Here is a 12954-nt window from a genome sequence, read left to right on the forward strand (position 1 = left end):
TTTCAGAGCTTTACAGAAACCATAATATCTTTTGTTCCAAGCGTCCAGGTGGACTGTGTTTTAGTGATACCTTTTCCATAGGATCAAAAACGATGGATTTGTGGTACGAATGGGCTCTCATATTTTGTGTAGCTGATATATACCACTGGGGAGGGAGGGGGAAGAAAAGAAAAGAAAGTAGTGAGGTTGGAACTCCCATTGTCACATTCTGAAACCACTTCCTCAACGATGTCTGTACTAACCACTGAAATACATGCAATTTGCAACACACACACACCAAGCAAGTCCTTTAGGCTTGTTTGATATTCAATTCCAGCATGTTTTTCATTCACAAAAGGAAATTGCTGCTGAGATGCTTCATTGCTCACAGAAAAAAACACATTCTGTGCTGCTGGATCCACCCTAATAAGAATGATTTCTGGAAAGAAAAGCAGCTATTGAGTCCTGAGCCTGTGCTAACGCCAGAGTGAACCTAAACCACCATTTCTTACCACTGGAACATCAAAATACAGGATTGGTACTCTGCTTCTCCATAAAATTGTCAACTGACTTCAGTTGATCTCTATTCAAGAACAGCGCCTGCTGTGGGAAAGGACATGGGCTTTCAGGGGTGAAAGGGATTCTACATGCACCTCTATGTTCTGTTTTCCATTCATTAATTTGTATTGATCATTTTGGGGGAATATTTGTTCTAAGTTTAAATGGCAATCTTTCTTACTTGACTGTGGGAATGCAAGAATGTTTTGCTAGTACTGTCCAGAAGTTATAAAAATTAACACTGAATGCTGTTACTGTACATCCTCAGTAATGTAGATACATATCTGTATGTTTGATTTTAATATATTTTTCAAAGTTACTCCTTCATATTTAATTTAAAAAATAAAACATGGTTATCATAGACTGACTGTTTGTGTTCCCCTCCTCCCCAAATTCACATGGGGAAGCCTTTCCACTGTGGCTGTACTTGGGAATAGGGATTCTAAAAAAGTAATTAAGGTGACATGAGGTCATAATGATGGGGCCCTGATCCAATAGCATTTGTGCTTTTATAAGAAGAGACACCAGAGAGCTTGCTCACTCCCTCTGCACACAGGTACTGTGAAAAGGCCATGTGAGTACACAGTGAGAAGGCGGCTGTATGTAACCCAAGGAGAGAGACCTCACCAGACACCAACTCTGCTGGGCACCTTGATTTTAGAATTCTCCTCTCCAGAACTGTGAGAAAATAAATTTCTGTTGTTTAATCCACCCAGTCTGTAATATTCTGTGATAGCAGCTCAAGCAGACTAACACAAGAATTAAATATTGGGAAGGGGTCCCAGATTAGCCTGTGCATTGATCTACTGTGTGTTCAGTACAAAGGAGTCTTAAACTAGGAACTATGGAGCTAGAGGAGCATGGGTCTCTGAAGCAACAATGGAGGCACTTTTCTGAGACCACAACTAAAGCGTAAGTGGCAGTTTGGCATCATTTTTATCAATGTTCAGTGGTCTCCATTTTATGATAACAGTAAATGTATTAGAAACATTTTCTCTAGAGCTATTTGGCCTAGAAATTTTGATTATGCCAGTGATTAATTAAGGAGAGGTATGGAATGAAAAGACACAATAATTCTCTGACTATGATTACTCAATCTGGAACCACAAGAGGGGTTTATACCCACTAGTATAACATAGACAAGGCATTTAAAAGGGAAGCCCATTTGATTATACAATTTTAGGCTGTATTAACATTGTTCAATCTCAGGGTTTTTTTTTTTTCTTTTCCTTTTCAAATTTTAGCTAAAATTCTTTTTCTTTGAGTTTTTAGGATTAGTTGCATGGTAATCTTAGTTCCCAGCCCTAGAAAAAACCATTCTTCACACCAGCTTATTCCATGCCTGTTTCTTGCCACCAACCAAGTCTCACATTTTCCCAATTCTATATTGGAAACACTCATTTTTTTCTTTTCTTTCTTTCTTTCCTTTCTTTTTTTTTTTTTTTTTTTTGATCACCAATATTTTTAGTACTCATAATTTTCACTTTTGGTGGTAAACTTGTCAATGTTTTAAAATGTGAAAGTGCTAACATCTTTTAAAAAAGAACTTAAAATGCAAAAGTGAAAAAGTAGTGGATTTTGTTTAATATGAGGACATTTCTCCTTCTATATATTTATACTAAGTGGTGTAGCAGCCAGCATAGTTCTTAAAAGTATCGACATGATAGCAAAGAGTATATCAGAAAGCAGTGGTATCAGCAAGGCAATATTTTATCATATTCAGTAGCACTTCTTGAATAATACTGATATGAAAATTACACACTTTCGCTAAAATGAGATCCTTTACAATGCAGTAACATGCATGCTGTGGCCACACCATATACATTGGCTTGTGCTCAGACGCCACTTATAGCTTGTTTTGTTTTGGCTCCTCTGTTAGTTTTATCCTGAATCATGGTGTGAAAAACATTAAAATCAATCTATGAATCACATACAAATGCATGCCATATACTGTCTTTCTTCTTTATTAAAAATGAACATAATCAAGGATTGAATTTAACTCACAATCTTCTACAACGGGCTTTTAATCTACATTAAATAGTAGAAATATTGCCAGCATGGGATTCGGAGGACTTGAATTTCAGTCCCAGCTCTGCCACTAAGTGAACTTGAGAAAAATCACTTAATTTTCTGGGTCTCAATTTTCCTCATCTTTAAAGAAAATAAAATGAAATAGATGATCTATAAGATCCTTTCTTGCTCTAGAATATTCCTCTGTTTGAAATGAAATCCTAAGTCCACTGACCTCATCACCTGCTGGAATCCTTCCTTGTCTTCTCCCCTGGGATGAACCAAATCCATCTCCTTTGTGCCCCCTTTGTACTTAGTGTAACCCTCTCCTAGCTCGTACAGCACTTATCTGACTCATGATCTCCCACTGGACTGCAGCCTCCTGGAGAGCAGGCTTTTACGTCCTTGACCCCGCAGTTATATAGTAGGGGCTTGGTGGATGTGTATTGAATACACACTGAGTCAGCCAACACTTTCTGTGCCACACTTTAACAAAGTGTCTCCTCAAAACACGTACAGAAAACAGCAAATAAAATCCCTCATTCATCCTATTTAAACAGTCAAACTGGAGGAAAATGTGTTCTTACTATCTTGAAAATGAAGGAAACATTCAGAAATAATTCAAAATCTCAGCTGTGCTTAATGTAGCTATAAGTGCTAATATAACATTTATTTTAAGTTTCAAGGAAATGAAATTCTCTTAAAAGCTTCATGGATAAATATATCACCAATTTTACAATGGTTCTTTCTCTTACAAAACATAATGACTGTAGGTTTCAGCATCTTCCATGGATAAAAGGTTACATTGAAATTACCAATATATCTGCAGATTTGAGGGTCTCTGAGAATATAGATTTCATATCAACCTTTCTAAATGGTGCGTTGGTGGTCCTTAAGTCCACTCCCAGGTTGGATGATTCGTTAGGAGGACCCCCAGGATTCAGCACATAGTCATACTCATGGCTAGGACTTATTGCAACAAAAGAACACAAACCAAAATTAGCAAAGGAATAAGGGGCTTGGGTGAAGTCTGCGGGAAAGCCCAGCACAAGCCTCCAAGGGTCCTCTCCCTAATTCTTCCAGTGAGAGTTGTGACAACACGTGTGAAATGCTGCCAACCAGGGAAGCTCATTAGGGACTCAGTGCTCAGAGTTTTTTTATTAGGGATTGGTCATATATTCATAATCTGCCTAGCACATACCAAAATTATACACTTCTGGAAGGAAAGCAGATAGGCGTTCAGCATAAATCCACCTTTCTTGAATAGATAGTTTAGGCACAGTAAGCCACTCTCATCAGTTAGATGGGGAGAACCCTCCTAAAATTCACATTCCCAAGGGCCATATTTATAAGCAAGTCTTTCAAAGGACAACAATCATGCCTTCTAGGTTAACTCTTTTTTTTTACACAAATGACACATCACTCTACAACAAACAGGCAAAATGCGCAAAAGTACAGTCTAAGCAGACTCCGTTAAGCTTTAGGCATCACCTGAGCTGCCTTTTCATGTGTGTGGTCAGAGAAGGGGTGCTGCTTACCTTCTTTGACCTATACCTGAGGGCTGGTCCTCAATTTAATAAATACCGTTTTGTCATTCTAGGAAATGGCATCTTGAATTGGTTAAATAAATATGTAAATAAAGTCAGCAAGTGGGTCAACTTTACTGCTTTCTCCTGCCTTTTCTGAATATGTTTAAACTTACTGGAAACTATAGAATCAGGTTCTTATTACTGAAAAAAAAAAATACACTAACCAGTCCTTTTGCTCAACTCAGTTTAGTTTCTGAGTCTCATTTGTGGGATCTTAATCTCCAGCAGTCTGGTGAAGCCTGTGGACATCTTCTCAGAAGAATTTCTTAAAATGCACAAATTAAAATACATAGGATTGCAAAGGAAACATATTATATTGAAATCCTGTCATTAAAATATTTTAAAATAATTTATAACAATCTATGTGCTTCTTTATTAACACAATAACGTATCTAGCAGCAGGTCTAATAACTACCATGCTTTTTAAGTAGTGATGAGCATGAATAGCATTTTGACATACCTTCAACACATACAGTATGACATGAAAACATCTATAATCTCTTGTGGTACTTCTAATAACACTGTAGTTAGTTACCGACCTTTATATTTATAATGAAAGGAAAAGCTAAATGTCAGTTAGAAATTGAAGAAAATAAAGATACATTTTTTTCATCAAAATTTACCAGGTCCCAGGTAAAAATCTCAGGTTTCTAATATCATGAGATCAGGGATTCATTAAACCATTTCATTTAGGGCACAAACAGTTGGATCACAAACAAGCAGACTTGTTTGGTTTGACCACAGAATTTAAAAAACAAATCAAATTAATTAGCAAACTAATGAGATTTCATATAAAAAGTTATGCTTCTGGATTCTCTGGGGTAAAAAATATGAAGACCAAGCAGCACTAGTCTAGCATACCAGCAAGGCAAGGCACAACCAGACTGAGCAGCAGCTGCCCTTTGTACAGCTCATGTGAACTGTCCAGTCTTTACAGCAACTGTAAGCCTTGCCTCACCCCTTTATGTTCTCTATCTGCCTCCTGTAGTCACCCCTTATTTATAATACTTTACATATCATCATAACTCTCTGGCTTGGTAGCAAATAGTAGAGATTTGCTTTCTAATAAAGGAGGAAAGGATTCTACTTGTATACCCATTGTCATCTCCATCTAATTCCTAGTACTCCACTTTTAGTGGTTGATACACTTAGGACCCATGGACAGCCAATAAAGTTTTATTGAAATACAACCATGTTCAATTATTTAAATATTATCTATGGCTGCTGCTATGGACTGAGTTTTGTCCCCCAAAATTCATATGTTGAAGCCCTCACCTCTAGTGTGATGGTATTTGGATATGGGGCCTTGGTGAGGTCATTAGGTTTAGATGAGGTCGTGAGGTTGGAGCCCTCATGAGGGGATTGGTGCTCTTATAAGAAGAGACACCAGCAAGTTTGTTTCTTCTGTCTCACTCAACCATGTGGGGACACAATGAGAAGATGGCCATCTGCAAGCCAGGAAGAGAACCCTTGCCAGGGAACCAAACTGGCTGGTAACTTGATCTTGGACTTCCCAGACTCCCAAACTGTGAGTAATATATCCTGTTGTTTAAGCCACAGTCTATGGCATTTTGTTATGGCAGCCCACAACGACTAAGACCACTGCTTTCACACTACAGTGGAAAAGTCGAGTAGTTGAGGTTGGCCCTCAAATTCTAAAATATTTACTATCTGGTCCTGGACAAAAAAGTTTGCCAACCTCTGCTCTAGTTGTTGGATGAAATTACCAGTTACAGCTCTAGAACTTTTACCTGGAGGAGTTTAAGGAAGGTTAGGGGGAGCTACATTTGCATAGCAGGCATCTTATCTTTCCTCAATGGAAGCAGCTAAAGAACAATCACATTCTTCCCTATTAGGGCCACGAAAAACTGCATGCTATACAATTCTCTCCACTGGGCCACTAGATAGGCTTATGTGGCCAGAACTGTACCCTACTAAGGCTGGAAGCTTGGCTTTGAAACTTGCTCCCCTACTTGCCAGGAACATGCCCTTAATTAATGGCTTTTAAAGCTATGAGATATCTATAGCATACTAAGGACATAGTTTTGACGATACAATTTACCGGTGTCCATTGCAATAATCTTTACCATTATAGCAATAAGAACAACAAAATATTTTTTATTAAAAATCAATTAGGAATAAAGTGAACAAGTGGTTCACTATAAATGGTTAAGAGCATGTCTCATTTCCAACCATTTCCACCATTTCCAGGTGGAAAAAAAATGTCACCTCCTTTGACAAACTAAAGCACCATGCTATAGTCTAAAAAATACAGGTTTTAGAATTGTACAGAGATGAGTTCAATCCAGGCCCTAATTCATATGTTATCTGGCAACTAGCTGTCCCAATCTCAGAACCTCGATCTCCCCATGGGTGGAATGGAGATTATACTCCTTTGTGGATCATTGACATTTCATACGATTTTTATAAGTTAAATATGTGGAAGTGTCTGGCTATGTAGAATAGGCTCTCAAAATGGTAGTAGTTATTACTCATCAGTGGAGGATATTTTCTCAGTTTCTCTTTTTCACGAGAACACCTTTTCTTTCTTTCTGAAAATAAAGTGACACTGACTGACAATACATGCTGTCTCCACTATTTGCCAACTTACTGAGATAATCCATCAAGAGAAGGAGGGCTAGAGTTTTTTTAAAAAACTGACACAAGTTGTAACGGGGAGTAGGTTATAAAGGGAAGAAGCCATTTGATGTAACTCAGTGCACTGGCACCTGGGGAGACAGGCACTTCGTTTCTGAGCCCCGTTAAAAAAAAATAATGTGAGTTTTCTGTCTCTAGCTTCTCTTCCTATCAGAGGTAGCCACACTTGTGTGTGTGCACTGACCTCTGACAACCAAGGGGAGGTGTGTGTGTGTGTGTGTAAAAGAGAAAAAGAGGCGACAGAGCTTTGTGATGAGCTAATTTTCAAGACTCAAAGTTTATTTTCTACTAGTGATTTATCTTAATTGTCCCTCTTCAAGAACTTGCATTGCAAATATATCAGTTTATTGTTAGATATTAATTCCTATGAGTTTCCTTACACGCTTTGGGGGAGGGGAGAATAACTGCCTATTTTATTTCACAGGGATATTGTAAACATCAAATGAGATACGGCATAAACTTGTTTTGAGGAAGACAATGACAAATAAGACATGTCTGGAGGAATGTAATGACAATGGATAGAGGTTTGGGTAATCTTGAAGTATGGGAGAAGATTTTAAAGCCAGCAAATTTTAGATTGGAGAAGACTTAACAGTCATCCCTCTGTATGCATGGGGGATTAGTTCCAGGACACCTGTGCATACTCAAATCTGCACAAACTCAAGTCCTGCAGTCAGCCCTCTGGAACCCACCTATAGGAAAGGTCATTCTTCTGTATATAAGGGTTTTGCATTCCACAAATACTGTATTTTCGATCCACAGCTGGTTGAAAAAAATTCACACATGAGTGGCTCTGCACAGTGCAAACCTGTGTTTTTCAAGGGTCAACTGTACTATCAGAGTTTCAAATATCTAACAAGCTTCCTTATAGAGAAGGAATTTGTTACTGAGGAAGGCAGAGCATAGATTAAAGGTGACATTTCTGCTTAATATTGAAAACGACTTTGGCCGGGCGCGGTGGCTCACGCCTGTAATCCTAGCTCTCTGGGAGGCCGAGGTGGGCGGATCGTTTGAGCTCAGGAGTTCGAGACCAGCCTGAGCAAGAGCGAGACCCCATCTCTACTAAAAATAGAAAGAAATTATATGGACAGCTAAAAATATATATAGACAAAAATTAGCCGGGCATGGTGGTGCATGCCTGTAGTCCCAGCTACTCGGGAGGCTGAGACAGGAGGATCGCTTGAGCCCAGGAGTTTGAGGTTGCTGTGAGCTAGGCTGACGCCACGGCACTCACTCTAGCCCGGGCAACAGAGTGAGACTCTGTCTCAAAAAAAAAAAAGAAAACGACTTTGAGTTCCCCAACAAGTAAGCAAGAAACTTTCATATATAGTTCATACTTGGCATTTCTTTCTTGCATTCGTCACTGCCTTAAGTTCCAATTATTTGTATTTCACACAATATTCTCACTTGACCATGAGCTTCTTGGGCATAGGGACTTTATTGAGTCTTTGTGCTCTCTGCAGCTATTTAAGTTTTTCTCCTCACAGGTTCTAAATGCTCAATAACTTTGTTAACAAAAGTATGAACTAAAAATGATCAAATGTAGAACAAATAAATGTGACACAGGTGGTACAAATACCACTCTTGCTAGTCCCATTCTTTCTTGGAACCCTGAGTCGGAATTACATTGATGTAATTATGTTATTTTCTATGTTGCTACAGTATAGACGTTAATCTGTCTCTTGGCATGATTTTTTCCCTCCGCTTAACTACAGGGAAGGTTTTACTTAAGGGGGTCGTGGAAAGAAAGGATTGTTATTTCAAAATACTTCACTTCAGACAGGCAATTATTTTAGATAAAATTCCTTAAGTATAGTTAGCCAAATGTGTATTTCATTCTTGGCAATAAGAGAGCCCTAGCCAAGGCCCAATGACCTATAAATCAGAGCTAGGAGATTTCTTTATGCAAATTAAATTTGTGTCACACTCATCAATAAAAAAGAAAATGGCAATGAAGATTAAATTTGCAGCAGCAGTACAAGTAAAGGATTCCTATACTTATTTGTAGGATACGTCAATGTGGCTAATTAATTTTTGAGATCTTGTTCTTTGAAAGAATTAATGAAGAGTAAGCCACGTGGGTTGATTATTAAATGTGAAGGAGGTTTAGAGAGTTGGTAATGTAAAATAGGCAACCTGCTTGATCACCCTTCCCAGCTTTAAAAAAATCCATATAATAAAATGAGACAGTGGTATTTATTTTATGGAAGTGTTATAAACTCCAAGAACTAATTATATATATTATAGTACAGTTTACAGTTTACTTGTTTTTCAAGTCTATTTTTCATTTTACATCTTAAATGATAAAGATTCAAATCTTTACTTATATAATCAAGATGTTTTTCCCTTAAAAAGTAAACAAAATATAAATAAAGGGAAAGAAAATGATGTCACTTTACATTGATGGGAATTTACTGCTGCAAAATGAAATAATTTTTCCACTCCTCAGCTAATAGAGCATAACATATTAACTCCCCAGATACTAAGAGAAAGTGGATCCAGACAACATACCCGTTTCCTTAGATTGCAAGTAAGAGTGAGATTCCTTGAGAATGAGTTTGCAAAAGCCGTATAAAAGTCCAGGACTTTGAGCAAGGCTTCCCGCTTGATGATGTGTAGATCACAGTATGTCAGTGCCCGGACGTTGGCACACGCATGAGCAAGGGTGGTTTCCTTCCAGAAGATATCTCCAAATACATCACCCTTCCCTGGAAAACAGTGTGAGATATGTATTCAAGTATCTACAATAGTTCTTATTGGAATCACTATAGTTATTCAGCTTCATATATGATGCAGGTCATCTAGCATAGAGCTAAGAGTATAACTCTATCTATATACACATAAAAATGTGCAATATTTTCATATAATATGTAAAGTAACATCACCCTGAATTCAATTATTGATGAAAATCTGGAGTGGCATGAATAAGTGGAATCCAACAGAGAAGCCAAAAACCTCATTTTAATAAATAATTTCATTATCTTCTTCCACCTTAACTTTTCCTATTCCGACTAAGAAGGAGGAAAAGTGACTTCTGAGTTTCACCCTTTGCTCCTTCTGGTAAAGATGACAATAAAATGTAATACACAAGGATCTGCTGTTGCAGTCTATGTAAGTCTAAGACTGATTCAACATATAGTAAACATACTTTATTCAGTAACTAAGTACTGTGCTCCAAGCAGATTAAAACTTGTCATGATTTAGCTCCCCAAGAATGCCCTTCCCTCTGTACAGAGCCAACTTTACATAGGCCCTCAGGGCCCAGCCCAAGAGCTCCCAATCCACAATTCCAAAGTTTAAGGAGCTGAGTTGGGTAAAACATGGAGCCCAGATGTGTTATCCCATAAACTATTTCATAAAAAGTGTTGTACTATAGTCAAAGGTAGATGCCTTTTTAAAATTCTAGAAATCAAACAAAAATCCCCTATTTACTTCAGAGCACCATCCATTGATCACCTGAACCATAAAGATCACCATCTACCATAAAGAGTACTTAGTTACCCAAATGATGGGAATGAGGAAGAGTCAAAGGTTAAAGGTCCCAAAAAGCCTTTCTGCTAAGGCAGTTCCATAAGAGCCCCTGGCTCCTGAAGTACAGTCAACTGCATTCTTTGCTCAACTTCTCTAGCATTGTGAGTTTTAAAGTGAAAAAAAGACGGGGGAATATACCCAGGTGGGAAAAATCTTCCTAGAGGCACTCTGTCAATAATGTATTCTTTCTGCACCGAACCATAGAAACGAACGAACAAATATCTGCTCTCCTTATGCAGAATAAAATCAGAACTAACAGGAAAAAAAGAAGAAAGACATCATATAACCCTTCAGGCCAGCCAGACCACCAGACAGAAAAGAAAATGTGTAACCAGAGAAATGAGAGAAAGAAAGAGAGACAAAGACAGAGACAGCTACAACTCAGAGACAGGTTAAGTGAATGAGATTACAGATTCTTTGCCCACCTAGACAATTGGGAAGCCCTTAGAGAACCATGGGGCTTGGGATTCAACCTTAAGAGGCACTCTAGGATAGAAAGAGAAAACATGCACATGATTGAGGAGGTGGTTAAAACCACCATGTGATCAGCATAATATAGCCATAATGAATATTTACTTAATTTTAAGCAATTCATTTGTTCTGGAAACTCCAAAAATTCCTTTTACTTAGTGACACTGATGGACTCAATGAACTGTCTAATAGCCACATACTTGTACAAGGAAGGGAGATTAGAGACCTGGTACCCAAGTAAAGTCTCAAGGTTTATATAGCATCATAATAACCTAAAGGAGACTTAGCTATAGAAATTTAAAAGATAAACCCTACATCATGTTACACACATAAATTTCATAAATCGGTAGGTAGCATTTTCTTTGAAACAGTAATCCCAATTATAGGTATTTATTCTAATTGCATAATAAAAAGGACCAAATTTACTTATAAAAATGCTCACTGTATCAAACCATACATATAACATAATCTCATTTTATGAACTCTATCCCCACCTACTCAAACATACATACGTAATCACAAAACAGGGAAGTAAAAGCATCAAAATGATAGGTTCTCTCTGCATTATGGGATAATGTATAGGTTTTATTTTCTCTAAGAATTTATGTGTATTATTTTGTAAATATAAGATATCAACAACTATTATATTATGATAGTCCCTGGTGCTACAAAAATAACAAGTTTCTAAAGGGCTGTGTTGATCTACCTCTTGTTCCTTTTCTTCTGCCATTATTGTTAGTCTTTCTATACAGGTTTTTCCTTGAAAAGATGGAAAAAACAGTACATTTCTCTATGATTCATTTCTGTGGCCCTTTCTCAAATTACCAATTATTGTACAACCTCTGACCCATTTATAAGTGCTTGCTACTGCTCAACTATTTGATTTTCATGTAATAATATTTGATTTTCATTTAATAATAATAAATGCCTTTGACTTAGTAATTTTACTTCTGAGAATCAATCAAAAGATTAGAACCAACCCATGTAATATTCATTGTAGTGTTAATCATAACCTTAGAATGGAAAAATAACTGTCTAATAACTATGGAAATTATAAAAATATATGTAAAGTAACAATTCATACAGAATTAAAACAAGTTTTGAAATAACATGTAAAAAATGCTAACTGCTTATCTTATAATGTTAAATGAAAAAATAAAGATACAAAGAATAATATGATTATGATTACAGCTTTAACAAAATACATAAAAATGAAACTGAAGTGCCAAGACTATAAGAATTATCAATTAAGAAATCTACTTTGTCTTCTTTTCTTAAAGAAAAAGTCTCTTGATAGAACCAAAGTACATTTTATAATTATATATTATTGTAGTATATTATGTTATTATTAATTTGTCTATTGATAATAAATTGAGCTAAATGGCAAAAGGCATACAAGACTAAAAGAAAATACATCTGGATAATAACAGCAACTGGCTTCAAGTGGTATGTTTAATGTTTTACTTCCTTCTCTATGTTTTCCATATTTTTCTGCAGATTATGAATCTGCATAATCACTATTTTTAAAAATTGCAAAATATTTTCAAAGATGTCTTTCCTTATACTTTTTAATAAAACTGAATTCATAAAATAGATATACAGATTTGTAGAATAGTAAATAAATATTCTTTGATTGTTAAATGTATTGTCAGTAGGTAAAAGATACTTAATATATAAATGTAATTGTCCTTTACCAATATAAACTACTTTTAATTTCAGAGGCATTCAAATATCTGTTATATCTTTTTTTAACTTAACTAATGAAATTAAAATTCTTACCCTATTTCTAACTAAAGATTTAAAATTTAAATTATTTATCTTTTTAGTATCATGGGGAAATAAAAAGTCTACAATATGGAAAAAATAGCAATAAACTAGAATATAAACTCATGATAAATTTTATCTCCTGCTCCTCCTCCAAAAAAGTTTAGAGAAGCATAGCAAAATTAACAAATGTGGCCAATTCTGCTCCCAATGTCAGAATTCACTTTATGCAATAAGCAATACTAATTGTTTAATGACACAGAATTTGCATTAGGATACACAATACATAAATCAGATATTAATCTAATCAACCACTTCAAAATGTGTTTGTTTTATCCAGCTTTGTGTATCATCTAATGGGCATTCAATTTACAATAAACTTTTATGGTACTTC

The 12954-nt window shown here is 36.3% G+C and overlaps 1 protein-coding gene across 1 annotated transcript in view; it reads right to left on the reverse strand.

Moving 5' to 3' along the window:
• KCNH5 (potassium voltage-gated channel subfamily H member 5) overlaps positions 1-12954 on the reverse strand; it is a 272418-nt gene that overhangs the window by 35086 nt on the left and 224378 nt on the right. Inside the window, exon 10 of the mRNA XM_069465044.1 lies at positions 9306-9502. Within this exon, the coding sequence (XP_069321145.1) occupies positions 9306-9502 (197 nt within the window). The remainder of the gene's footprint in view (positions 1-9305; positions 9503-12954) is intronic.

Source organism: Eulemur rufifrons, chromosome 2 (genome assembly GCF_041146395.1).
Source record: "Eulemur rufifrons isolate Redbay chromosome 2, OSU_ERuf_1, whole genome shotgun sequence".
Taxonomy (NCBI): Eukaryota; Metazoa; Chordata; class Mammalia; order Primates; family Lemuridae; genus Eulemur; species Eulemur rufifrons.